The sequence below is a fragment of the Coloeus monedula genome (assembly GCF_965178545.1).
Source record: "Coloeus monedula genome assembly, chromosome: 20".
NCBI lineage: Eukaryota > Metazoa > Chordata > Aves > Passeriformes > Corvidae > Coloeus > Coloeus monedula.
This window is the reverse complement of record NC_138800.1, coordinates 9,827,832-9,851,870: the sequence shown is the minus strand read 5'-3', so window position 1 is coordinate 9,851,870 and position 24,039 is coordinate 9,827,832. Positions and strand designations below refer to the sequence as shown.

The 24,039-nt window shown below is 48.1% G+C and overlaps 1 protein-coding gene across 2 annotated transcripts; it reads right to left on the bottom strand.

Annotated features, from left to right (window-relative positions):
• Nucleotides 1-1,496: 1,496 nt before the first annotated feature.
• Nucleotides 1,497-23,531, bottom strand: TADA2A (transcriptional adaptor 2A). Of its 2 annotated transcripts, none has more exons than XM_082294725.1 (16): nucleotides 23,477-23,531; nucleotides 22,640-22,951; nucleotides 21,788-21,894; nucleotides 20,693-20,752; nucleotides 20,040-20,131; nucleotides 19,241-19,398; nucleotides 17,770-17,858; nucleotides 16,706-16,778; nucleotides 11,491-11,554; nucleotides 10,092-10,135; nucleotides 9,477-9,587; nucleotides 8,086-8,157; nucleotides 7,337-7,469; nucleotides 6,494-6,537; nucleotides 4,219-4,292; nucleotides 1,497-2,892 (listed from the first exon to the last, which is right to left on the bottom strand). In XM_082294725.1, the coding sequence occupies exons 2-16, from the start codon at nucleotides 22,662-22,664 to the stop codon at nucleotides 2,707-2,709; spliced, it is 1,332 nt and encodes a 443-aa protein (XP_082150851.1). In that variant the 5' UTR covers nucleotides 22,665-22,951; nucleotides 23,477-23,531; the 3' UTR covers nucleotides 1,497-2,706. The 2 variants fall into 2 exon arrangements, with proteins under 2 accessions (XP_082150851.1, XP_082150852.1); XM_082294726.1 differs by having other exon boundaries at nucleotides 22,640-22,883; nucleotides 23,477-23,517.
• Nucleotides 23,532-24,039: the final 508 nt, after the last annotated feature.

Genomic DNA, 24,039 nt, shown 5'->3' with positions numbered 1-24,039 from the left:
CTCCTTGTTGGGTTCCCACATGGTGCTGACCCAGCGCTGCTGGGTGTGCCAACACACGGCTGGGATATGCGGCCTGGCTGTGGTTCCCCTGTGGAATTGTGTTCACCTCCCTGGGGAGCAGCCAGGTGGGAAGAGGCACAGTGGGCTGGGGGCTGCAGGGATTTGTGTGCCTGATGCTGCTGGTGGGTTCACTGCCAGCACTGTCCATCGGCTCTGGTCACAGGGAGTGCTGTGGGAATGTGTCTGCTTTGCCTGGGCCACTGCGTGTGCTTTCTCCACAGTCACTAATAAATCCACACTGGCTTTTCCTGGAAGGTCACCGAGCCAGTTTGCTGGAAGGGCAGAGATCACTGTGGGGCATCACCACGTTGTTTGGATTTTTCCCTTTTCCGTTCTCACCAGGATGGCAGCCCTGGGGTTTCCCTCACCACGGCTCACAAGCCGCTGCTCCAGCGTGGTGTTTGTCTCCCAAGGAGACGGTTTAGGTTTCACAGGCCCCACCTGATGGGAATTTGAGCAGGCACTAGAACTAGGGCTCCTTGTGTGCCGGCATTACCGGCGTTATCTGCTCTGCTGCGCGGCCGTGGGGAGCGCGGAGCCAGTGCTGGGGCGGCAGGAGCCCCCGGGATCTGCTCCAGGCAGCCCCCACCTCCCGGGCTGAGTCACCAGCGGGCCCAGTGCGTTTGCTGCTGGGGTGACAGCAGCTGTGAGTCCCAAAAAAAACCCCCAGCGCTGATGCTTTCATGACAGGCGGATAGCACAGCCCCGGGAAGACTCATACCGTGCATACCTCAGTGCTGTGACTAAGCCCGCGCTGGGCTGGAGCAGCCGCAGCCTCCCCGCGCCACCCCGGCCCTGGTGTCACCAATTCTGCAGGTCCCATGATCCCAAAGTGCCCGTCTCCCTCCTGTTCCTGGCCTTGTTCCATATTTAATGTTTCATGTCCACCTGAGTCTGTAATTAAGGCATCTGCACCCCCAGCCGTGAGCCCGGGGTGCAGCGAGGGCTGGCGTTCCCGAGCCACAGGCAGCTGCCCACCAAAACCAACCCCAGCTGATCCCAGGATGGTTCCAGTGTACTTGGCTCCTTTCCTGCCTTTGGGTGCAAGTCACCCAAAAGGCCAGGCAAAAGAAAGGCAGTTTGGCTGTTTAATGTTAAAAGACAAGTGGGAAAAACATTCCCAAGGTTTTACAGCTTACTGTGCCCTTTCCCTTGGCATTCCCAGTCTCAGTTTCTAGACTTTAATCTTCAACATGTAGTTTATTACTGCTGCTTTTCTTTAAATAGTAATAGTTTCTAGGAAATGCAGTCGCCGCATCTCTAGGGCCGCTGTTGGGCATTTATCTCCTCTCTCGTGGTGAGGAGCTGATGGATATAGATCCAGGCAGCTGTGTGACCTTTACAGTCTCACTCGGAGTCCGGGGATGCGGATGTAAGATTGTTTCAAGTCATTTTGATTTTATTACAAACCAAAATACTTCACATTCAATGGCACCTCAGGTTCATAGGGTAATTACTCTTGGGGAACAAACAACACAAACCTCAACACCTTAGACAGGTATTGGTGCAGCTGTAGCTCAGCTTTTCCATGAGATCCCAAACTGGGGAGCATCCAACACCCCACCTGCTTTGGCTGTCAGGTTTCCTATGGGACATTATTGCAGCATTACACCTTAGCAGGAAGCTGTCTGACAAACCATTTGATGTGCAATAAACAAACAAGCTGCATTTGCAGAGAACCATCTTCATCATCCAACTGATTTCCAAATCCAAAAGTTTGGTGCTGAAGCTCATGGATCAGCTGATGTGATGGGGGTTGTGTTTGAGTAGTTACTTGTGGCACCTCCTCAGGCATGTCACTGGTAACGCTGAGGGAATAAAACCCCACAAACAGGAACTTCATGCTCTCCACTCATTTTTTTGTGGGAGATGATCAGGGTCCTGAGAAGCTTTTAATTCCTGTTCCCAAAAACTGCAGTGGCTGTAACATCCAGCCTTCCCAACAAGCAAAAGACTGAAACGGAGGGATTATATATAACTTGACAATCCCAAATCACGGGGGGAGCAGCTGAAGCTCCTTGGTTTTGGCAGAGCCCTCCTGCTGGGATATGTGCTAATACCACGTAAAAGTAACAACCGTTGAGGAGCTTCCCTGCCATGTCCTTTCCCATCCTTTATCACAATTAAGTTAAAAAGACTGGACCACTGCAAGCTCTATTTTTACACCCTCGGGCACATGCTGTCGCCTCTGAAAGCTGCTGCTGATTTAGGAAGGAACACAAGGAGGGAGGGAGCGCATTTCTATACCCTGTACTGCACAAAGTGTGACTCTGTCCTTATTCTGTGTCACCATCCGCATAAAAGTACCGTGATCCACTCTGTAGTCACAGGAGGTGTGAGGAATGAATGCCCATTCACGTTTAAGATGAGCTTATATGGCATGTGATCCTTCCCAGCGCTCCGAGGCAGCGCAATTCTGACAACAGCAGAGTCAAAAGGAACCCAGACAAATGTCAGCATTCATACAATTTAACAAAGCTCCCTACTTGTTTTTACAAAAAAAAAAAAAAAAAAAAGAAGCCCCAAAAGGTTTTAAACAAAAGGAAATGTCCTTCATTCAACACTGGTAAAATCTTTCAGCGCTGTCAAGGCGACTTCAAAGCCTCTCCACATCTGCCTGCTCCAGCCAAGCACTGCTGCCTGTCCTCAGGCCTTTGTGATGTACCCTTCTCTGATCAGGAAGTCATAGATTTTCCTGGTTTTGTTCACATCGATCTTGATGAGGGCTCGAGCCTGCGCCAGTCTCAGGCCTCCCTGTTTGTTGCATTCGTTCACTAAAGCAGCTTTATATTCCAAATAGGCTCCAGGGACCAGCCTCACCATCTGACAGAGCTGCAAGACAAAAGGTGAAGTTAATAAACACCAACACTTGTCATGTTCTTCCCTTCCCAGAGCCCTGCTGGGGGAGGAACACGGGGAATATTTTTCTGAGAGCACTTCCAGTGTTTCTTTGCACAGGGGAGGCACACGGGAATGCCATGACGAGCTGTTTGGATCCACAGGTAGGGAGGGGAGGAGCCTGCTGGCTGCTGCATTCAAAAACATTCCTGATGGAAAAATAAAGGAGGAGGATGAAAGCAAGCCCTGGGCTCACAGGAGCACAGCTCTGAGTGTCCTGTGTGGGCGTTGCTCCTTCCAAAGCCCGGGAAGCACACATGCCAGACTTGGAAGCAGCAATTGGCTGGGAGCCAGGGAGGGCATCTGGCTGCTAATCCCCTGCAGTCTCAGGCTCTAATACCTTCTACAAAAGCAGCTCTGCCGGCCCCCTCTGGAAGTCTGGCATGGAAGCTGTGCAGGGAAGGCATTCCATGCTTGGAAGTTTGGTGAGGAATGGCTTTCCACAGCTCCTGAGCTGTTTGGCTGCACAGCTCCTGTTCAGCTCCCAAATACCAGCTGCCTTCCAGGAGCACAGCCTTGCTCCCGCTGGAGAAACTGTCTGTCTCCTCCCTTTAATAAGGAAATGCTTCATGCTCATTCCTCACGGATAGGAAATTGCAGAATTCCTCAGACCTCAGACTTTATGTCTCAGCTGACCAGGAAATCAGATTCCACACACACACACACACACACACTGATGCCCTGCCACCATTATTCCCGTGCCGAATGGAGCCAGAAATGCCAGTTCCACACGGAGCCGTGAGCTGATTCCCAATGCTGCCAGCTCCAGCCAAGGGAAACACACAGGGAGAGGGGAGGCTGAGATACAGCTGTGCTTCATGGGCACTGCAACCTGCCTTGGGCAGTCTAAGGACACATTAGGACTTCTATTAAAAAATAATAATCTCTTATTTCAATAGTTCTCCACTGAGTTAGAGGACAGGCCTGCACTGGGCTGAAAAACAACCAGTGTTCATTAAGAAAAATTAACCCCTCTGCTCAGGCCAGCCTCACGATGCAGGCAGGGAGATGGATGTTGTAACAGCACCAAAGAACACCCTGGTGCTCTGCTCCTTTCTCTGCTATATCAGCCAGTTTGTGATGTATGTGTAGCACGGGAAATTAAGAAGCCAACTGGAAAACCTGAATGATTTCTGTGAGAAAGGAAGAGGAGTCAGGGCCTGTAACTGAAGTGATATTCACAGCTCCCCAGACATGGTGTGGGCAGCCCTGCACTGTGGAGACACAGTTACAGAGATGATCTTTGCATGCTTTCCTCACCTCCTTCTCCTTCTCGTTGAGTTTCTCCGTGCCTGGCAGGCCTGTGAGGTTCAGTGGTGGGGCACTCCGTCTGCCTGTGGGACGAGAAAGGAAATGCCGGAGAATCGGAGCCCTTTGGAGGTGGCTGCTCCTGGGGTGTGTTAGGGAGGCAATTCAACCCAGTCTGAGCCAAGTGTTTACAGACAGGGTTATTTAGGGCTTAGCACAAGGCTCTGCTGATGTGACAAAAGGTATGGTTTTGCAATTTTAAACTCTGTGAATGTTTCGTGAGACTGGTGAGCTGATGGTTTTTGGGAGGAACTGCAAGACAAAAGCTTTGTGTCAGACTGGCACCGGGCATGGCTCAGCTGGGCTGAGCCTCCTGACTATCCCAGCTCCAGGGAGGGTGTGCCAGGTGTGCTGAAACCAGCACCTTGTAAGGATGCTGAGACTATTTATTGGTGTGATTAAGCAGCCGATTTCTCTCTGGCATTACTGAAAACTTCATGAGGCAGAGTTTTCTTCAAATGCCTTTCAATGTCATGCAGGTATTGCAAGGCAGGTACAGTTGGGGGATTTATTTTTTGTCTGTTATGATAAACAGTTCTGAAAGGAGTATTTATCACAGGGTCATCTGATATTTCTCACTTTTACTATTGTTTGTAACTTTACCTGGCACAGCCTAAACTTTCTCAAGGGCTTGCAGGTTTGGCTTTTTCTTCTAATAGTATTTTTTATGTAACTTGCAGAGCTCAGGACAAAGTTTGGGTTGTTTATTCCCATTGGAACAGTCTCCCACCCCTGCACTGTGAGTTGCATATTTAGCATTGTCAGAGAGAGGTCTCTATCCCAGGATAACTTCCCAAATTTGGCAAAGTGATGAGACCTTGGGAAATGTGCCACTGTGTCTTCCCAAGGACTGCTGGCAGCTGCTCCAGACCCTGCCCTGCCCAGGTCCTGTCCCTGGCACTGGGAAGTCTCTCTGTCTCCTGGGCATCTGCAGGAACAGACGGGATCTGGCTGGGTGTGAGGAGCCTGAGCACAGAGAGCTGAGGGACTGGAGAGGAGCTGGAGTGTGAGTCTGTGGGAGGTGTAAAGGAAGTTATTTCCCAGCACTGCTCCCTCTTCCTATGGCACGGGGCAACTGTGCCAGGATGAGACATGACAGAATTCGGTTTTACTCTTTTATAAACCCAGAAAATACCACACGCATGCAAACTACATTAAAGAAAACATCAAGACTGCAAAGTCAAGAGCTTAGAATCTAGAAGTGAAGCATTAATTTGCCCTCTTGTATATTCAGAATGATGCAGCCTTTAATTAGAGCCACGTGGCAGCTCTTCCCCAGCATCCCGCCGTTCCCTGGGCAGGATGTTTGCCTAATTAGCAGCTCTATGGTATTTTGTTTGGGTTTTGTTCCACATGTGATGCTGCTTGTAAACACTGTGTGCTATCACAGCTCCACAGGCAACACAATCCCTGTGCTCCCAGGCTCTTCCCCTTCATGGGACACTGGATCCTTGACAAAAAAGGAAGTTCATCCCTCATTCCAGACCGTCAGCTGGAGGACACTGTCCTCCCTTCACAGACTCTGAAGCCCTGAGATACACAAAGCTGTTTTTTCTGCAAAATACCAGATCTTAGCAATCACCAAATAGGTTTAGAACAGTCTGTAGTGCTCTGACTCACTGCTTGGTATTCTGACCCAAATTTCCAAGGCTCCTGGAAGAAATGAGGAAGAACATATAGACCCAGTGTCCACCTCTGAGATGTTTAATTCAAGTGGTTTAACAGCATCCACATAAAAACTGGGTGTAGGGACAGAGCCAAAGCCAGTTTTCCCTGGCAATATTTAACAACCTTGTAATAAAACTTTATCCCAGTCTCAGTCACCCCATGACCTCAACAAATGGGATGGGAATTATTTAAGTCCTGTTTATGAGGACCTTGACTGACCCCTGAATCTGTCCTTACTGGGCACTGAAAGAAGATGGGGTCCTCCTGGTGGAGAAACCCCTAATTTGTGCTTACAGAATGTGAAAATTCTTTTGTTTCCTGCCTTGCTAATGTAGCTTTAGGATGGGTTTTGACCTCTAGTCAGAAAAATACAGAAATTCATCAGAAAGTCCTGCAGGATATGTGAGTGGAATGACTTGCAGATTGCTGTAATGTTGACTTAAGCAGTGCTTAACTGTGAGGCTTGAGGACTGACACTTTGGCACACAAGAAAGAGAGTCAGAAAAAGGCTGTCAGAGAGACATTACTGGGTTTTTAGCAGACATCATCTAACACTTACCTGTAGTTGAAGGAACAGGTACCGTGGGAGTCAGGCCAGAATCACTGAAAAGAAAGGAAATTTTCAAATTGCCGTCGTGTTTTTTGAGAATAACTGAATGTGTTGGCCCTGAAAGTGCTTCTTCCACAACTTGTAATAATTACACAATTCAACTTGCATAACCCAAACCCTGACTAGGAGTCAACAGGATTTATAAATATTTAGTGTTCCCACATTGAAGAGTATGTCTGAAACCTGTTAAAAAACCCAACGAGGAAATGTGGAGGGGATCACAATTAAAAATACAGTGGAGACTGAGGGGGGAAATTCCAAGCCATGTCCTGCATACAGGATGCACTTCCTTTATGCTGCTCCTTAAATCCAAGAGCTCATGCAGGGTGATGACACATTAATAATGCTGCTACATCTAAAATCATCTGAAATATTTCAGGTGTCAGCTGTGCCCTCATTAATATCCATAAAGGGCTCATTTCCCTCCGTGACTTTATGAACAGCAGTTCAGTTCCTGAAATATAAAACCGAGGGGTTTGAGTCCCTTCCTTTGCCTGCACTCAACAAGCACTATTGCTGTCACCCACTTTTCTGCCCTTCGAATTTTGCAGGCTGTTCCTGCTTTAATAAATTCGGAATGAATTTGTTACTATCAGGCAGGAAAATGTGTTTGATGCAAACCAAAGCACAGAATCCCAGGAAGGTTTGGGTTGGAAGGGACCTTGAGGCTCGTCGCATCCCATGGGCAGGAACACCTTCCACTGGAGCAGGTTGCCTCAAACCCCGTCCAAGCTGGCCATGGGCATTCCCAGGATGGCTCAGGTTCCCTGGACACCCTGTGGCAGTGCTTACATGTCTGCCTGGCGGCTGAGCCACTGCTGGCAGGCGCTGCTGTCCTGGATGTACTGCAGCACCTCCGAGAGCATCGTGCGCTTCAGCCGCTCCTCGTCCCGGCTCTTCTTCAGGTGGTCATAGGTCCGGGCACCTGTGGCACACACACACCCTGCCCTCACCACCTGCCTCACCCAGAAAGTCCAGACTGGCTTTTCCCCGCTTCAGGAAATATTGGGAAGTTCTCTATTTCTGGCCCAACCTCTGCTGTTCTCCCTCGTGATGACTACTTGGCACCAGAAGGGATTAGATTCCACCCTGCACCCTTCCCCCTGTTAATTTCAGGCCAAAAACAAACAAAAAAAGGCTTCCATGATCTAATTCCAGGATAAAACAGGACATTTCATTGATGTGGAGGTCTTAGGCCTCTCTCCAGATATCACATGTGTCAACAGCCAGGGGAAGTGTCCCGAGATGAAGCCCTGAGACCACTGTGCCCTGACAGAAATATTTTTTAATGAAGCTTTTGCAAAGTGGTGCCCAGAGCAGAGCTGTGTTAGACACTGTGATCTCCAAGCTGATGGCTCAAATCAGCTGTGAACCAGCCCAGCTGGACTGTGCATCATTGCTGAAGCCTTACTCAGTTCCAGACCAGGCAAACGCCTCTCAGAACTAAGTGTCTTTTTATTCAACACATCCTGAATGTTGTAAAATCATCCTTCCCTTCCTTGATGGATGGGAATGGAATGAATAATGCATCAGGTACTTACTGCAGAAATTGGTGATTCCTGCTGCTCTGTATTCCTGGAGTCTCTTTATTTCCCTGCGCAGCTCAAATTCCACTGTTGGACCCCAGCAGTTGGCAGGAGGGAAAACCAAAGAGCAAAAGTGGGTCAGTGGGGTGGACTGGGAATGTGGCTCTTTGCTATTTGCCTGCACAGGTCAGCTCTGAACACACAAACCACAGCCAGGGTTAACCTCCCTCCACAAGATCTCAGACTCCCTGTGTCCCAATGCTCCTCAGACACAGATTTCAGCTGGTTTCCAGCCTTTGTGTGCTCAGAAAATGCATTTTCTCTTCATGCTTTGATAGTCCTTTTGCCATACCCTGGACAAGGCAAGTAACAATAATGTGGGATTTCTGGAAGGCATTTCAATAGATTTGAGGAACTACTCCAGCCAGGCACCTTAGAAATCTAACATTCTCTTGGAACTACGATTTTCCTAACTGGACCTTCCAAAATTTCTCTTTGCAGACAATTCTTTTCCTGCAGTCAGTAAGATGAAATTGTTAAATGTTTCTTTTGCTCAGAGATATTTCCTGTCTGTTGCTTTCATCATCTGCCTCCCAGCACTGCTCAGTTTTACAGGGAGCAAGTTTCCTTGTGAATTTATTTCCTGCTGCTGCTCAGGAGATCTGTGTAGTGCCTTGTACCTGACTGTCAGGTTCACCTGAGGATCTGCTGCCACTATGACAACAAAACCAGGTTCCAGGAGCAGCACTCCCATGCAGGACTCATGCTTTTGCAGGATCATGCTTTTGGTATTTCATACAGGGTGTCCTGAAAACACGGGCACAACTGTGTAAATGCTCTGTTCTTTCTAATGAGCAACAGTTCTCCCAGTTTTAAGTCACAGAATGAAGCAGGATGTGGTGACTCGGACTGGAATCTGCCTAAATGCAGGTTATGGGATGATTCAGGGATGGAACAATGCCTCTCCCCTAAGGTAAGGACATAATGACCACTGCACTATATAATTATGTGACATACAATAGTTTAACGTGTGTCTTTCAAAGAATTCAGTTTGCTGCCAGCTCCCAATCTCTCCACACAGACATAATATAGGGATTTTATTCTTCCCCTGATACAGAGTCCCAGTAAATAAACAGTGGTCTTTAGATAAAAAAATATTACCTCCAACACGTGACCAGAATGTTCACTCAACTGCAAACTCAAACAAAGAGCTCGGACACAGTTTAGTGGAAAAAACCCACTCGCTGCTCGTTCAGTGTATCAAACCACAAATGTATTTGTTTTCCTGAGGTAGTTAGATGGGGGAGGAGGAGAAAAACCACCTCCTGCCCTCCAGGAGAGGGATATATTTAGGGAACAGATGATGCAACCCGTCCCCGTGGGCTGCAGAGCCCTGCAGGACTCACGCGCGTGGCTCTCGATGAACTTGTCGTGCTCCACGGGCCCCAGGATCCGGGCAAACCTTCTCATGGTCTCGTACAGGTCCTGCACCTCCTTGGGGTAGCGCCTTTCCAGAACTACAGGGGAAGAAGTACCACATGTTACCCCTCCTGCTGCCACCCCTGTGGGGGCTGACGGGAGCACCAGCCTCGGCACTGCCTAAAAATCCACATTTGGTCATTCTCGGCCATTTTGGTGTCACAACTACAGATTGCTTAGTAAAAAGCAACCAAAGTTACAGCCCTTAAAATCCTTAAAGCATGAGGGGTGATATTTCAATGTTGTTTGGTCATTTCTCACAAGAGTGAGGTGCACCTTAAAGGCCTGGATTTCACCTTCCCCCTTTCCCCCACTCAGCAGAGCCCAACATGCTTCTGAAGGGCAACTTTGAGGCAATAACCAAAACACTGAGCTGGGAGTAGTTAGAACCGGACAGCTGGAGAGAGCTGGGGCAGGAAATCTGCTGGAATTTAGAACATCTGAATATGTTCCAGTATGAACAAACCACACTGGTGACCTGGAAATGGTGAATGTGTGAAGTTCTGCCACTTTGAAGGGAAGCAGTTACACCTGATACTCACTCTGAAATTTTCTGAGGTTGATCAGGCCATGATCTCTTATAATTCTGGAAATGAAAGAAAATTATATTAATACAGGCCATTACTCCTGCATTGCCTCGCAAACACAAAGGCTTCAGAAGAAACTTTGATTTAGACCATCAGAGGGGTCTAAAACTAAACATGAATGAAATTCCCATAAGCCCTGGGCTGGCTGGAATGGAAACATGATGCAGTGTGCCTTTAATCAAGGTAAATTTTGGACAGTGGTGTGCATTAGCCTTGAGCACAAAGGGAGCTGCAATCCCTTTAAAGGTTGGAAATTGCTTCTTTAGGCATAGATTTCACATCTACAGCACCTTATAACTTGTCCTTCCAAAATCAGAGGTAATGAATGTCTCATGAACATGATTTCCAGCTTCGGACAGACACAAACATCCCTCTGCTAAAGCACAGGGTAGGGCTGGACTGTAAATGCCACCACTGGGAACAGGGGAAAGGCATTTTTCCATGGCAGCTTGGATTTTAAAGAGATGATGGAGGCAACTCTGGGTTTGAACTGCTCCTGACGGGACCAGGGGAAGGAGCAGAGGGAAAAGCAGGTGCCTGATAAACACCTTTGTCACCAGTCTGAGCAGTGCCACGTGCTCATTGCTCTGTGGTGACTCCACTTTGGCAAATAAGATACCACAGAGCTGGGCCGTCAAGGTCAGGTCAGAACTTGCTCTATAAAATCCCTTTCATTTCCTTTGGTGTGTACAAAACCCTCCTGTCCTGTGCAGAGTCACCTTTCTGAGAGTGACATCAGCATTTTTGTGTCATTCTCCAGATTTTTGTCCCATCCTGCTGTAGAAACTTCACAAAACCTGATGCTGATGTAACCACAAGGGTTATGAAGAGCCCTGCAGTACTCTCCTTTAGTATGACAAGACTGATCATCATGGAAATCACACCACATAAATACTTTTTATTTATGGATTATAAAGGACCAGGTCAATCCTTCCTGTCATTCAGCAGAACTGTGTAGTTTTTGAGAAGGACTGGAGCAGCTCCACTTCAAATCACTAATTCTTCCAGGGAGTAATCCAGCAAGATAATTTAAAATATTGAACAAAGTATTTCAAAGTTATAATGAAACTTAATTTAATTAATAGATTGAGTCATTCTAGAACACTGTCAAATGAGCTGAATAAAATATTCAACCCCACGTCAGCAACAGAGTTATCCTCAGTGTGAAAACCTAACTTAGGGACCACTAGGAATTAAAAATAATGATGCAAATATTTCTGGGGAAAAAGTGGGAGTCCAGCAATCAGTCACAGTCTGGCAGGATTTTTTTTCTGTGAAGTAGGAAATTAATGATGTGTAATCCATCAGCGTTGCACAGGGAAGGAAAGAACACAGTTACTGCTTCACAACTCACTTTTTCCGTCTCTGTCTTTCCTTTAACCTGGAATGGTAGATATCTACAACTGCAATCTTCAGAGCTGCAAAACAAAAAGGTTAAAGAATTCATAAGCAATCACTGCAGGAGGCTGAATGTCAAGCTTTTATGTTCACGTTAGGCTGGATGGTCACTGCTTTGCTGGTTTAAAAATCCTGAGGCAATTTTACAGGGGCATCAACCCATTAGAGGCAAACCTGCAGTGCTTCCTACCTGGGGAAGGTTTCTTTTGCTTACTCCTGCCAAATTCATCACTGCAAATACACTCATGTAAACATGAACCCGGGCAGATCCTGAGAACTCCTTTCCTCTTCCTTCTTGGACTGTTTTGCTATCAGCACTTATTTGTTCCTTCATACCTGCAATTGCCAAGCATTCCTTCTCCTGAAAAAGGATTTAAGGATCTGAGGTACCATCTTTGGGCAAAGGCTTCTTTGCACAGAACAAGGAACTCCAAGAACCAGACACAGTTCTGAACTGTGAGGATTCAAAGTAGCCTTTGCTACAGTTCTTAAAAACATCTGGAAGATTCCAGCTTGTTAACTTCCAAACTTATCTGTCTGCCAGGAGAACAAAGAATAGTTCAGGACAGTGTGAAGAAGCCCAGGAAAAAGCCATGCTCATTAGAAATCACATCCTTCCCAAAATCAAACCTGTCTGCAGCCTGGCTGAGCCACTCACGGAGCCTGCAGCTCCCCTCTCCTGCAGCCATTAGCTTAATGAACTTTTTTTGGGGCAAATTCGTGAAAGACAAGATAAAGAGACACCTATTGCCTTCCCTTCCCTCGCTCTGTTAGGTAACACACAAATTCTAGGTCATTAAATGAGTGTAGAGGTGGCTGGTGTAGTGGTTTTTTTAACTTTACATTAATCATTTCCATGTGCTCTCGGAAGGAAGAGGCTCAAGGCTTGGTTTAGAGGCTGTGACACAACAACCAGCCCTTGGAAATAGGGGAACTGGGATGACCCAAGGGGGACAGAACCCAGGATCCATTTCTCTCTGTAGTTACACAAAAAGAGCAAAACTGATAGTGGCAGCTTATTGATTGCACTCTCGCATAAATAATTAATAATGCAATTAAGAAGTGTGGTTATGTGTCTATTTTAAATATGCATGTAGGTGTAAACACCAGGAAGCCCCCAGCCTCTGGGAAATTCATCCCTGCATCCCTCTGGGTAATCAAATTTCATACAAACAGGGACAGCTGAACCCAAAGGCTGTGGGGATTTGCTCAGGAGCTTGATCCCAAGCAAAAACCCCTTCAGTTTGCCCCAAATTGATTTGATGTTAATCTAAGAGTAAAGGATTCTGTATGAGATAGGAGGGGTGCTGCAATATTCCTACTTATTTTTCCAAATTTCTTGCATTTTCCACATCATTGTGTATTTTCATAGCGAGGTATGTAAGTTTCCTAATTTAAGAACAAGCAGACATAGCAAATTCTCCTTCGTGCTAAAATGTGGGGACGAGAAATTGGGAATGCAGCAAGTTAAACATGAATGAAATCCATTAGGAAGGGTTGGAATTGGTGCCAATTTATGGAAAATATTTTTGTAGTTTTGAAACCCTCTGCAAGCTCAGCCAACTTGTTATTTTCTGGGGTTTGTGTGGGCAGAACTTAATAAGTACATGCAGAAACTGCACTGGAGAACCTCTATAAATATCACAAGTAATTATGCACCTCTAACCATCGAGTTTTGATGCTTTCACCTGAGTGCACATTATTCTAAAGAAATGATGATCAGCTGGGGAGAGGAAGGAACAAATGAAGGGAAAAAATGGAGCTTCTGCTTCCAGTGAAATTAGTATTTGCTGCCACATGCCCTTTTGGAGGGGCTTTTGTTTTTAATAGACATATTCACACAGGACCAGGCGATTACCAAATCTGGAATGCATGAATAACTCCGACTACTACACTGTTACACACTGCATGGAAATGAGAGAGGAGATGCTGGGGGAATGAGAATGATTCCTCCAGCTTTCCCCCATGGATTCTAGCAGGGAGGCAGCTGTTTGTCCTGGGAATGTGAGATAATCCAAGCTGACACCGTGCTCAGGGTGTCCACTCTGGGCACTGATAAGGCTCCTTGCCATGCTCGGTGCAGCTCTGAAGGACCCACTGATAGGCAGCAATTCAAGGCTCCTTCCTCCATTCCAAAAAAAAATAAACCCCAAATATTTTGGTTTCTCCAGAGTGTGTCCAAAACAGTTTCTTTGCTTTTCATTCCTCTTCAGCCTCATTTGGCCTGCAGGAAACTTTGTTGAACGCTAATGAGTGAGAGCTTTGTTTCATGGGAGCGAACCTGCCTTGGCAGGCGAGGCCCAGATAATGGGAAGAATGCAAACTAATCCCAGTAAACAGCCTGTGTGACCAGTGTGTGCTGGGCTTGGGACAAACTGAAGGGCTGCAGTCCAAATTCACCCTCCCTGGAGGACAGCAGGACCCATGGCAAACAGTTATCTGCCTTTGGAGCATGGCAGGAACGTCCACAGGAGAATAAACACCATGTTCTGTCGAGAAGGACACTGACTGCCTTGCAGCTTAAAATCAAATTTCCCTGCCAGTTGCAGCCTATTTCCACTCACTTCTAAATCTGTGGTTTCAGCAATTACTTTGCAGTGTTAGAAGTGAAAATTATTTACATGAGAAGGGGGGGAAAAAAGCTGGGAAAAAGATAAATTACCAACGTTCTAATTCAGCCTGATGAAAACTTGTAGTTCATTAAATATTCAAGCACTGTGGGCTGAATTAGGGTTGTAACTGGTTGGTGCTTTTGATCTGTCCATTATGTTTTTGTGTAACTGCAATATATATTTGCATGCCCTTACTGTACTGCCAGCACTGAACAAAAGAGAACAATTCCAGAATTTAATTGAAACATGAGAGATTTCATACAATTTTGGCCATCTTGCTAATCAGAAGTGACTGAGTGATGTCTGTGACCTCCTGTGGGGTGGGAAGAGCTGGTGAGGCAGCAGGTACAGGTTCTATGCTCCTCATAAAAGCTGCCTGGGAGCCTTTCCACCTTGCATTAAACAGCATTTTCTTGTGGGAATACCAGTAACTTGTTTAGAGTAACGCAGGGAATCTAACAGGGAAAATATATGAGATAAATCTATAAATATATATTTCATAGAAAAGATGTAATAAATCAGAAAACAGATCTAGATCTAGCTCAGATCTAGAACTTCTTAAAAATTAATTTTTACAAAATACTACGGAAAGCAGTGTGGGAGAAAGGGAACAAGAGGGAATTCCACTCCAATGGAAGCACAAATATTCCTGTGGGAAGTGCAGCCTTGGCACTGCAGCACTGATCTGTGACTGGTGCACCAAGAGAAGGAAAGAGAGACCACAGGAACTGTACTGGCTGGGGTGTTCCCTGGGCCCAGCCTGAGTGACTTGCAGAAAATGCAGTAGGAAAGTAGTTTTCAAAAATGAATCTTGAACCCAGTGAGGTTTAATGTGTGGCAGGAAAACAAATGGAGGATTTTTTCCCCAACCTGAGCCTTAATCTCTGCTGCGAGGCCCCGTTTGGGTTTCTCTGGGCTATAAAATGTGTTAAACCCCTGTGTTACATCTTCACACCCAGGTTGCCTCACAACCCTCTCTGCCCGTCAGCTACAAAGTACAAAGGCTCCTTAAACCACCCCTGCTCTCAGAGCCACGTGTTGAGCCATTTTCTGCACCATGGGCTCCTGCAATTGGGTTGCAAAATTCTCTCAAGCAAAGCCGGCAGCTGAGCCCTTTAAAACTGCAGGACAGGTAGGATGTGGCTCCTTCCTTTTTTTGTGTTAAATCACAGAAGGGAAAGATCTCATTCCAAATTTTCTAGCAAAGAATTCTTTCTCTCCCTGAGATGCCTCATGTGAAAGGGAAACAGCTGGCTGGACCCTGGGACTTCATTTTTGCGAGGCTTTCTCTCTCACGTGGGCAGATCTGGGACAGCTGTGGGAAGGCAGATGCCAGAGTTCCTGGGCTAAGAGATCCAAAATGCAGCTGGTCACGCTCCACAACCTCTGCCAAACAGTTTGCACAGAGCAAATGCCTGACATCCCTTCCCAAACACTGAAGACAACTGAAGGATGGACTAGGGAACATCCAATGAAATTATCAGGCAAAAGATTGGACAGATGGGAGGGAAGTATTTTTTCACACAACACATAATTAAATTGTGAACTCCTAATTCGATTGTGGAAGTCCCTGTTGCAGGATGTGCAGGAGTACAAGCAGATCCAGCTCCAGCAGGAGTTAGCAGAGCTCCTGGAGGATGGGCCCCTGGCAGAAGAGACCTCAAATGGCTGAACTGTGCCTGGGAGGAAGGCAGGTATGAGGGGAGTGCTGCAAAACCCGATGGAACACGAATCTATCAATTAATGTGCACAAATAGGAGATTATTTTGCTTTTCCAGTTCACCAGGAGCCAGAATAGGACAAAACAGCAGAGAGCTGGCACACGGAATCCCTGCCATGGCCTCAAGCCAGTCCCCCTCTCAATAAATGCTAAAAGGGGAGAGACTGACATATGACTCTCATAACCTTCCTGAGCCAGGGGAGTTTGCATTCCTAAAGCTCCTGCGTACACTGCTCAACTTCAAACTGGTGTTTTTTAACTTTGGCAAGACTGTAACAGGATTTGTCTGTCTCCAAGGGATGCAAAGGCTTTAGCTCAGAACTGCCTGACACAGATGGCAGAATTCTGAGGCATAAACACAGGACTTTTAAACCCTGTGTGTACTTACAAATGTGGGGAAAAGCAGGATCTTCTCCTCTCTATGGATTAAAATGTCACTTTAGTAATTCCTGTTATTTCATATTATTAAGGCAGCCACGTTCACAGAAACTCAGAGCAGGAACTGGGCTCATACAATCATCTTCTTCACATTAAAAAGGAAGTTGTCACACACAGGTGATGCTACTCTAACTCAGGGCATATTGAACACATGAAAAATCACACAGCTTCAAGAGTCCAACACTTTTAATGTGTCTCACATAGTCTTAAACTCCACACCTCCTTGCTGCCTGCATTAATACCTACACTGATACATTTAATACATTAAAACCCCAAACATTAAACCCCATACATTAGAAGTGTATGTTCACTTTCAAAGCGTGTGGAGAAAGAGACCCAGTGAAAAGCTGCACAGGCATCTGAAACAGTTTCGAGCCTGGGTACAGAAATGTGGCACTTACCATGCAAAATGTCTGAATCATCTTCTACAAAATCAATATCTCTCAAATCCCACTCAGCATAGTTGTCAAACTCCTGTTCAGAGGTGATTAATACATTGTCATTAACTAGCACTAAAACATTGGCCTCTGGTTTCAGAACATGCAGAAGGACTGGGAGCAGAGATATTTACTCATACACAGGGTACAAGGTTCCATTCTTGGGCAACAAACCCCACAGGGGAGCTTTACCTGGGGAATGCGTCAAGGCACCCCCATGGCTGCAGCTGCAGCAGGATGTTGTGACAGGACAGTGGGAATTAATGAGGTAATGACTCCCTGACTGTGATGGAAATGAGTCACAGAATGTCCTGAGTTGGAAGGAACCCACAAGGACCACCAAGTCCAACCCCTGGCCCGGCTCAGGACACCCCCAAGCGTCCCCTCCATGTGCCTGAGAGCCGTGTCCAGGCACAGGGTGTGATTGTGGGGATGGCCCCGTGCTGATTCTGCTCAGACGCACAAAAACGAGCCCGTGCATGGCTGAACTCATTCCTCCATGGACAGGAGCAGGAACTGGGGCCTTGGGCCCCCAGCCAAAAGCATGGAAAGCAATGCAGGTCTTCCAAGAGATGTCTGGAGCAGACCTGTGTGTGCTTCCCTCAGGCAGGTGACAGTGCTGGAGCTGATCCTTTGGCCGAGCATCCAATTCCCAGCACCCAGCCCGCTCAGCAGGGCCACCCCTGGCTGGACATCTGGTGGCAGCAGCGCGTCCTGCAGCCTCTCTGCTGCCTCTCCTGGCTCTGCAGGCCACCAGCGCCACCTCTGTCACCAAACCCTTCATTAATCCAGAGGTTTAATCATGGAATATCTCAACTTGGAAGGGACCCGTAAGGGTCAGAGTCCAACTCCCTGCTCCTCACAGGATAACCTTAAATTAAACCACAGGACTAAGAGCATCCCTCAGTCCTCTGGCCTCCTGTGATGTTTTTAAATGAAGAGCAAAGACAGGCAGGGGCAAACAGGGTGTGTGTGCTGAGCCTGCACCCAGCAGCAAATTTTAAGTATGGGAGGAGAGTCATTCTTACCTCAACGAAGTCAGCTCTGGCTGGCATGTACCCAGCCATGTCCCTGGAGAGCAAGGAATCAAAGGTGGGCCGTGGGGGATCATCAGCAGCTGAAAAAAACCAAAGGTTTTCACTTGTTGAGTAGGGCTTGGGATCTTCTTTTAAGGATCTGTAAATAAGTGTTTATTTTGCAGGAAAAGTGGGAATAATTAGGTGAAGAAAAATACCCTGATTGGGCTTTTATTCAGTGTTATAGGCAGAAAAGACAGAGTTCATCCAGAGAAAAATGCAGCAGTCTGAGATCTTCATAGTATTCTCAAGAGTCAAACACAAATTCAAGGTAATAAACAGGTAATAAAATGTAAACTTTACATTTTGGAGCTCAGCATCCCCCTCTAAACCTGTGCAGCTCCCTGGGGCTCAGTGTGCAGGTTCTTTTAGTTAATAGCAACAGGAGTGTTAAATCTGCCTTCTTCTGGGGGCCATTGACAGAGCTGCAATTAAAGCCAGAGAACTCCCAATTTTTACAGCTCTTCCCAGCTGAGGAGCTCGGTGTTTTACAGACAATAATAGTCTGAGGCTCACAATGCACTCGTGCGGGAGCTGAGTGTTGTGTGTCTCATGGCACAGATAAAGCAGGCTGAGGCACACAGAGTTTGTCTTGGCCCAGGCACATAAAAAAATCAATAACAGCCAGGGACAGAACCAAAATTGCCCAGTTCCTGCTGTTTAGCTCTAACCACTTTACTGGGAAATGTAAAGCTCCAGACACCCAGCAACTGCCTCACCCAGAGAGGCTGGGGAGCTCTGGAATGAACAGTTGCCAGACTGGGGGAATGCTGAAGATGTGAAATGCAAGGAAAACTGAGAATTTGTTAACTTGCTGCAATTTAGCTCAGACTTTTTAACAGGCAGTTTTCAAGAGAGAGGTGTGAAATCAGCACAGTTGAAAGGAGTGATTTTATGGCAAATTAAATCAGCAGTTAGGCCTGGGACACAGTGTGTACACAGTGATGTGCACATGCTCAGAGGGAATGTTTAAAGGCAGAACAGGGCAGGGCAGGGGCTGGACAGGCTGAGAACCACACTGGAATCTACTGTGAGGGACACACACATGAAGGAGCTTTGGGGTGGATTGTAATCCAGTGGGTACAAACATCCAGGTTCCTGCTGGGGTGATTTCTGTGTCCTCTGGCTATGCAGGAACTTCTGCTTTTGAGACCCTGATGTTTGTGTCAGACCATGCTGCTCCCTGCCTTTTCCCATGGAACTGGCAGCCTTGTCTGTGTGATACACCCAGGAATTAATCCAGTGTGAAGAGAACCCTGCTCCTGACATTCTCCAAGCCAGTTATCAGAACAGGTTATCCCTTTGGGAATGAAAGCAAACAGCATCTGTGGTGCCTGTCCTTCCCAGAGCTGCTGATCCCAGCCTTGGCAGAGCAGGGACCTCGCAGGGAAGCTCCCTGTGAGTGCAGGGCAGGGATACTCACACTGGAAAGGAATGGCAGTCTCGTTGTGCTGAGCCTCCTCTGCCTGCTTCAGGTTCAGCAGGGTGGATGCAAACAGGGGGTTGTTGATGAAGTGTTTCATGTAGTGCTTCTCACACTCCTCCTTGGATTTGGTGCACATCTGGTTGGCCACGTCCTGCCTGGAGTGGGGAGAGGGGGAGGCTTCATGTGAACAACACAGAAATGTTGGGTTTTTTTTAATTTCTCCAGTGGGAAAAGGTAATTTTGGGACAGGAGATTGGTTGTATTGTGTGCAGAGAACTGGCCTGTGATGGTGCCTGAACTCACACTCTCAGCACCAACACTCACACGTTTGATACGGTGCCAGGGAGCTCTTTTTGGGTGCCCATGAACAATGCAATTCACTGTTCTCATATGGGAAACCCTCTGGCTGATGCAATGTACCACATCTTTAACAGCCTTGAAATCTACTGCTGTTGAGAGCTTTTCACACATTTCACTGGCTCCAGGTAATGGTAAACTCTGTAACCAGTTTTCAGTCTTCCGACAGCAGTGTGCACCCAAGAACTCTCAGTTCTGCTTCTGTGAATTCTGGGGTTCTGTACTCTTAACACAACTGTTTTTAATAAAGAAGTAGACAGATAACTCAGGAACACAGGATCTGACACCCCAGCTTTCCACTTTAGCTGCTAAATCAGTGTCTCACCCACAATAAGTCACTGAACAATGTGCACTGATGAATTCAACAGTGAGATCCAGGGAAAAGAGAGGAAAAACTGCCCATCACTGAATGAAATTGGCTGAGCCACTGAATCCTCACCAGTTCCCAAATCCACAGTCCATCACAGCTTCCAAGAGAGACATTTCCTCCTGAGCTGTCCAGTTGGGATCCAGGACAGGGAAATCGGATGTCTGGAGAAGAAAAAAGCAGAACAAACTGTGATCCTGTGTTCCAACCCACCTCAGGAAGAGCAGAGAAGTTCTGAACCACGGGGCGACACAGGAGATAATTCTGGTACTTTTAAACTTTTACAAAACCTGATTGAATAATTATTGGATTCCTTAGGGCATCAGGGCATCAACCAGAGCAAACACATTTGTGTCTCCCAGCTGCTATTACACAATGTTATACTAGGAAACACAGTAAAAACTGCTGGAGACTTTAAGAATTATTAGTTTTGAGGAAGGAAAAACAAGCCTAGAGAAAGAGAAGTTGATTTACATGGTTAAAGAACTGTAAGTCTAGTGATAGCATTGTGCTCTCCAGGCACAAGAAGAAGATGCAGCTTTAAATGACTCCAGTACTCCATCCTGTTCTGGGTGGATATTTTTCTTTTTTTAGTAGTTTTAAACCTCTGAATCAAAGAATTGCATCACTCAACCTTTCAATGTAATATGAGTAAGCAAGGTCTCACTCCTGGGAAGCTGAGAGAGCCCAGGACTGAGTAGGTGTTATCCAAAAGGAATATTTACCATTATCTCATAAGTGTGATCACTTTGATGTTTCTTGTATTCAAATCCTCGGGTGAAACACTGCAGAACAAAAGATCAGAATTGTGTTACTTCTGCCCTGAAACGATTTTCACTGCTCCCTTTTTAAAGTTTTATTATCTGACCACGGGGTATCCAAAACTGACCACCTGATACATTAAATTTTTCTGATTTATTTTGAGCAAACCCATAAAATCGTGTTAAATCTTTGTAGCTTGCTTGTCTTTTGCCCCAAGACATAACTCCTGGGAATCCAACAATTTTTCGTTAAGTATTAAGGTGAAAAAAGTTTGGTGTTATAGCTTGAATAGCACCTTATATATAATAGCACCATATATAGTTTGATCCTTCCAGGAAGAGAACACATAGCATTTAGTAAATATTGAACACAGTTTCCCTGTAATCCTGGCTCTCTGATTAAAAGCACCAGGTTTGCAGCTGTTTCTAACAGTTAAATTTCTGACTTTTAAAATACAGGTAAGTGAGCAAAACCACACCCAATATGCAAAATAGGGGTTTGTGTATTTTGTACAGAGCTGAGCACAAGGCTCAGCTCTTCTTTCACTCTTAGAGGTTACTGCCAATTTTTAGTCATAATAACACAAAGTTATTCACTTATTAATTACACCAGCAGTACTTTCTGTGGTTACCAGCTCACACACAGAATTTTTAAAGAACTGCATCTGGTCACAAACAATTACTGTCAATATTGCAGCTTCTCCTTTTCTGTTTGGGAAGGGAAAAAATGCATGGGGGGTGTTTCTGGATGGGATTTTCTTTTCCATGCCACAAAGGATGACAGAAATGATACTGCCCCAGACATGCAGCAGCACGTTGGGTCACCCCAGGCTGAGTGAGGTGAGTGAGGTGGTTTGGCTGCTGCACAAAGACCTCCTTCCCCTGCCCATGCCTCAATCCTTCACCCCCCAAAGCCCCTTTATTATTTCCCCATCCCTGAGCAAACAAGAGTGTTGGAGAGGGCAGTTATTAACGTGTTCCTGGACAGCCTGGCACCAGGCAGGCCTTGGATGGCTCTCTCAGAGCAATGAAAGGCTCTGCCCTGCTGCTGGCACTCACCTGCAGGCACAGCAGGAAGGGAGGGGGCCCACACTCTGCACACTTCACGTAGGGCTCTGTCAGGTACGAGGAGCAGCCTCGGCACGGGGGCTTATCAAAGGGGTCATCTGGGAAAACAGGGAAATCTCCTGTGACACGAGCACAGCACTGCCTTGGCAGCCCCTAAATTCACCTGTGCCCAGCCCCAGCAGCTGATGGTGCTTGTGGGTCCAGCTCAGGATGTTCCATGATTCTATGGATTTTCAGTGAACTCAACTGTGCAACAAAATAAATAAGGCTCTCAGGTTATAATGGCTCCAAACTCAAAGAAAACAGGGTTACATGGGATGTTGGGAAGAAATCCTTCCCTGTGAGGGTGCTGAGGCCCAGAGAAGCTGTGGCTGCCCCTGGATCCCTGGCAGTGCCCAAGGCCAGGCTGGACATTGGGGCTGGAGCAGCCTGGGACAGTGGGAGGTGTCCCTGCCCATGGCAGGGGTGGCACTGGATGATCCTTCAGGCTCCTTCCCACCCAAACCACTCTGGGATTCCATGATTCTGATTTTTTCCAAGAAAATGGATTTGAACCAGCTCAATTATAAGCGGAGAGAAAGAAGACCAAACTCACACTGAATCATTTGTGTCCCCGTGCTCTTGAGAATTTGTACAAATAAGTGATTCTGTGGACCAAACCCTTTTGGCTTTCTGTCTCCCTCTCCCATGGCTGCTGATGGCTTTAAACAATGGCAAACCCTTCCCAAATGTCATGGAATCAGAGAACTGTTTGGGCTGGAAAAGCCCTCTAAGACCATTGAGCCCAGCCATGCAGGTTCTTCATGCCCAGATGTGGGGGCTGAATTGTCAGGTGGCACTTACTACCGAAGGAGGCCAGGCGCTCCATCCCTGCCCCGTGGTGCTGGTCCTGCTCCTTGGAGTAAAACTCGTCTGGCCTAAACACAGAGCGTGAGCCTTGTCCCAACCAGTGTATCCAAAAGGGAATTCCCTCCCTGCCGCCGCCTCTTCCGCAGGTGTGATCCTCCCAGGACGTCCCGAGGAGCAGGAAGCAGAAGGGCTGTCAGCAGCCTTCAGACCCCATTCCACATGGATCAGAGCCTGTTCTCTGGGTGTGGGCAGAAATCAAACACAGAGATGTGGAGCGATGGCGATGCAATCCCAGAGCGAGGGTTTCTGTGGGGATGGACACGCTGAGCGGAGAGTTATGAGCAGCTGTTGTACAAGGAGGCGCTCTGCACCTCCCATTCCCCATATCCCACTCTCCAATCCCCGCTCCCCAGTGCCCAATGCCCATTCCCCACATCCCACTCTCCAATCCCCACTCCCCAGTGCCCAATGCCCATTCCCCACATCCCACTCTCCAATCCCCGCTCCCCAGTGCCCAATCCCACATCCCGCTCCCCACATCCCGGCTCCCATTCCCAATCCCCCCGCAGCCCCGGCTGCCCCCTCTCCCCATCACCGCCAGGCGGCGCCCCCGCCCCGCCCGGTCCCGCCCCCGCCGCGGCCCCGCCCCCGCCCGGCCCCGCCGCGGCCCGCGAGGCTCCGTGACCAGCGCGCGCTCCCGGCGCCGCGCTCCCCGCGCTCCCCCCCGCTGCCCGAGCACCGCTCTCCGCGCTGCACCCCGGCCCGGCCCGGCCCCGGTGCGGCCCGCTCGGGGCGGCGGGGGAAGCCGGGGCCGCCGGGGCCGCCTCTCACCTCGCTCGGGGCGGCGGGTCGGGCCCGCGCGCGCCCCGCCGTGCGCACGCGCCGGGGCGGGCGGGGCGCGGGCGCCCCCTGGTGGGCCCGGTACGCACCGCAGCGCCCGCCCCGCCCCTCGCGGGGCCCGAGGGCACCGGGCCCGGCCGGGGGTCCCTGCGCGGTGCCCGGGGGTCCCACGGCGGCCGTGCCAGCCGGGTGTCCCGCGGCGAAGAGCCCTCGGCGGCCCCCGCGTCCCTCTGACCGCACGGCAGCGCCCCGCGCTCCTCCCCGCAGTCACCGGAGCGGCCCTCCCCCGGCTCCCGACGGTGTTCAGCCTCCGGGGTCATCCCTGCGGCTCCTGAGGTGGCAAAGGGATGATTTTCATGGGGAAAGGGCTCTCCAGTGCCGTCTCCAGCGGCCTCCCGTGGCGCTGTGGATGGCCTTGTGCGCCAGGTACGGGAGGAACGGGGATTGGAACGGAATGTAACGAGAGAGAATCCCAGAGTGGTTTGGGTGGGAAGGAGCCTGAAGGATCATCCAGTGCCACCCCTGCCCTGGCAGGGACACCTCCCACTGTGCCA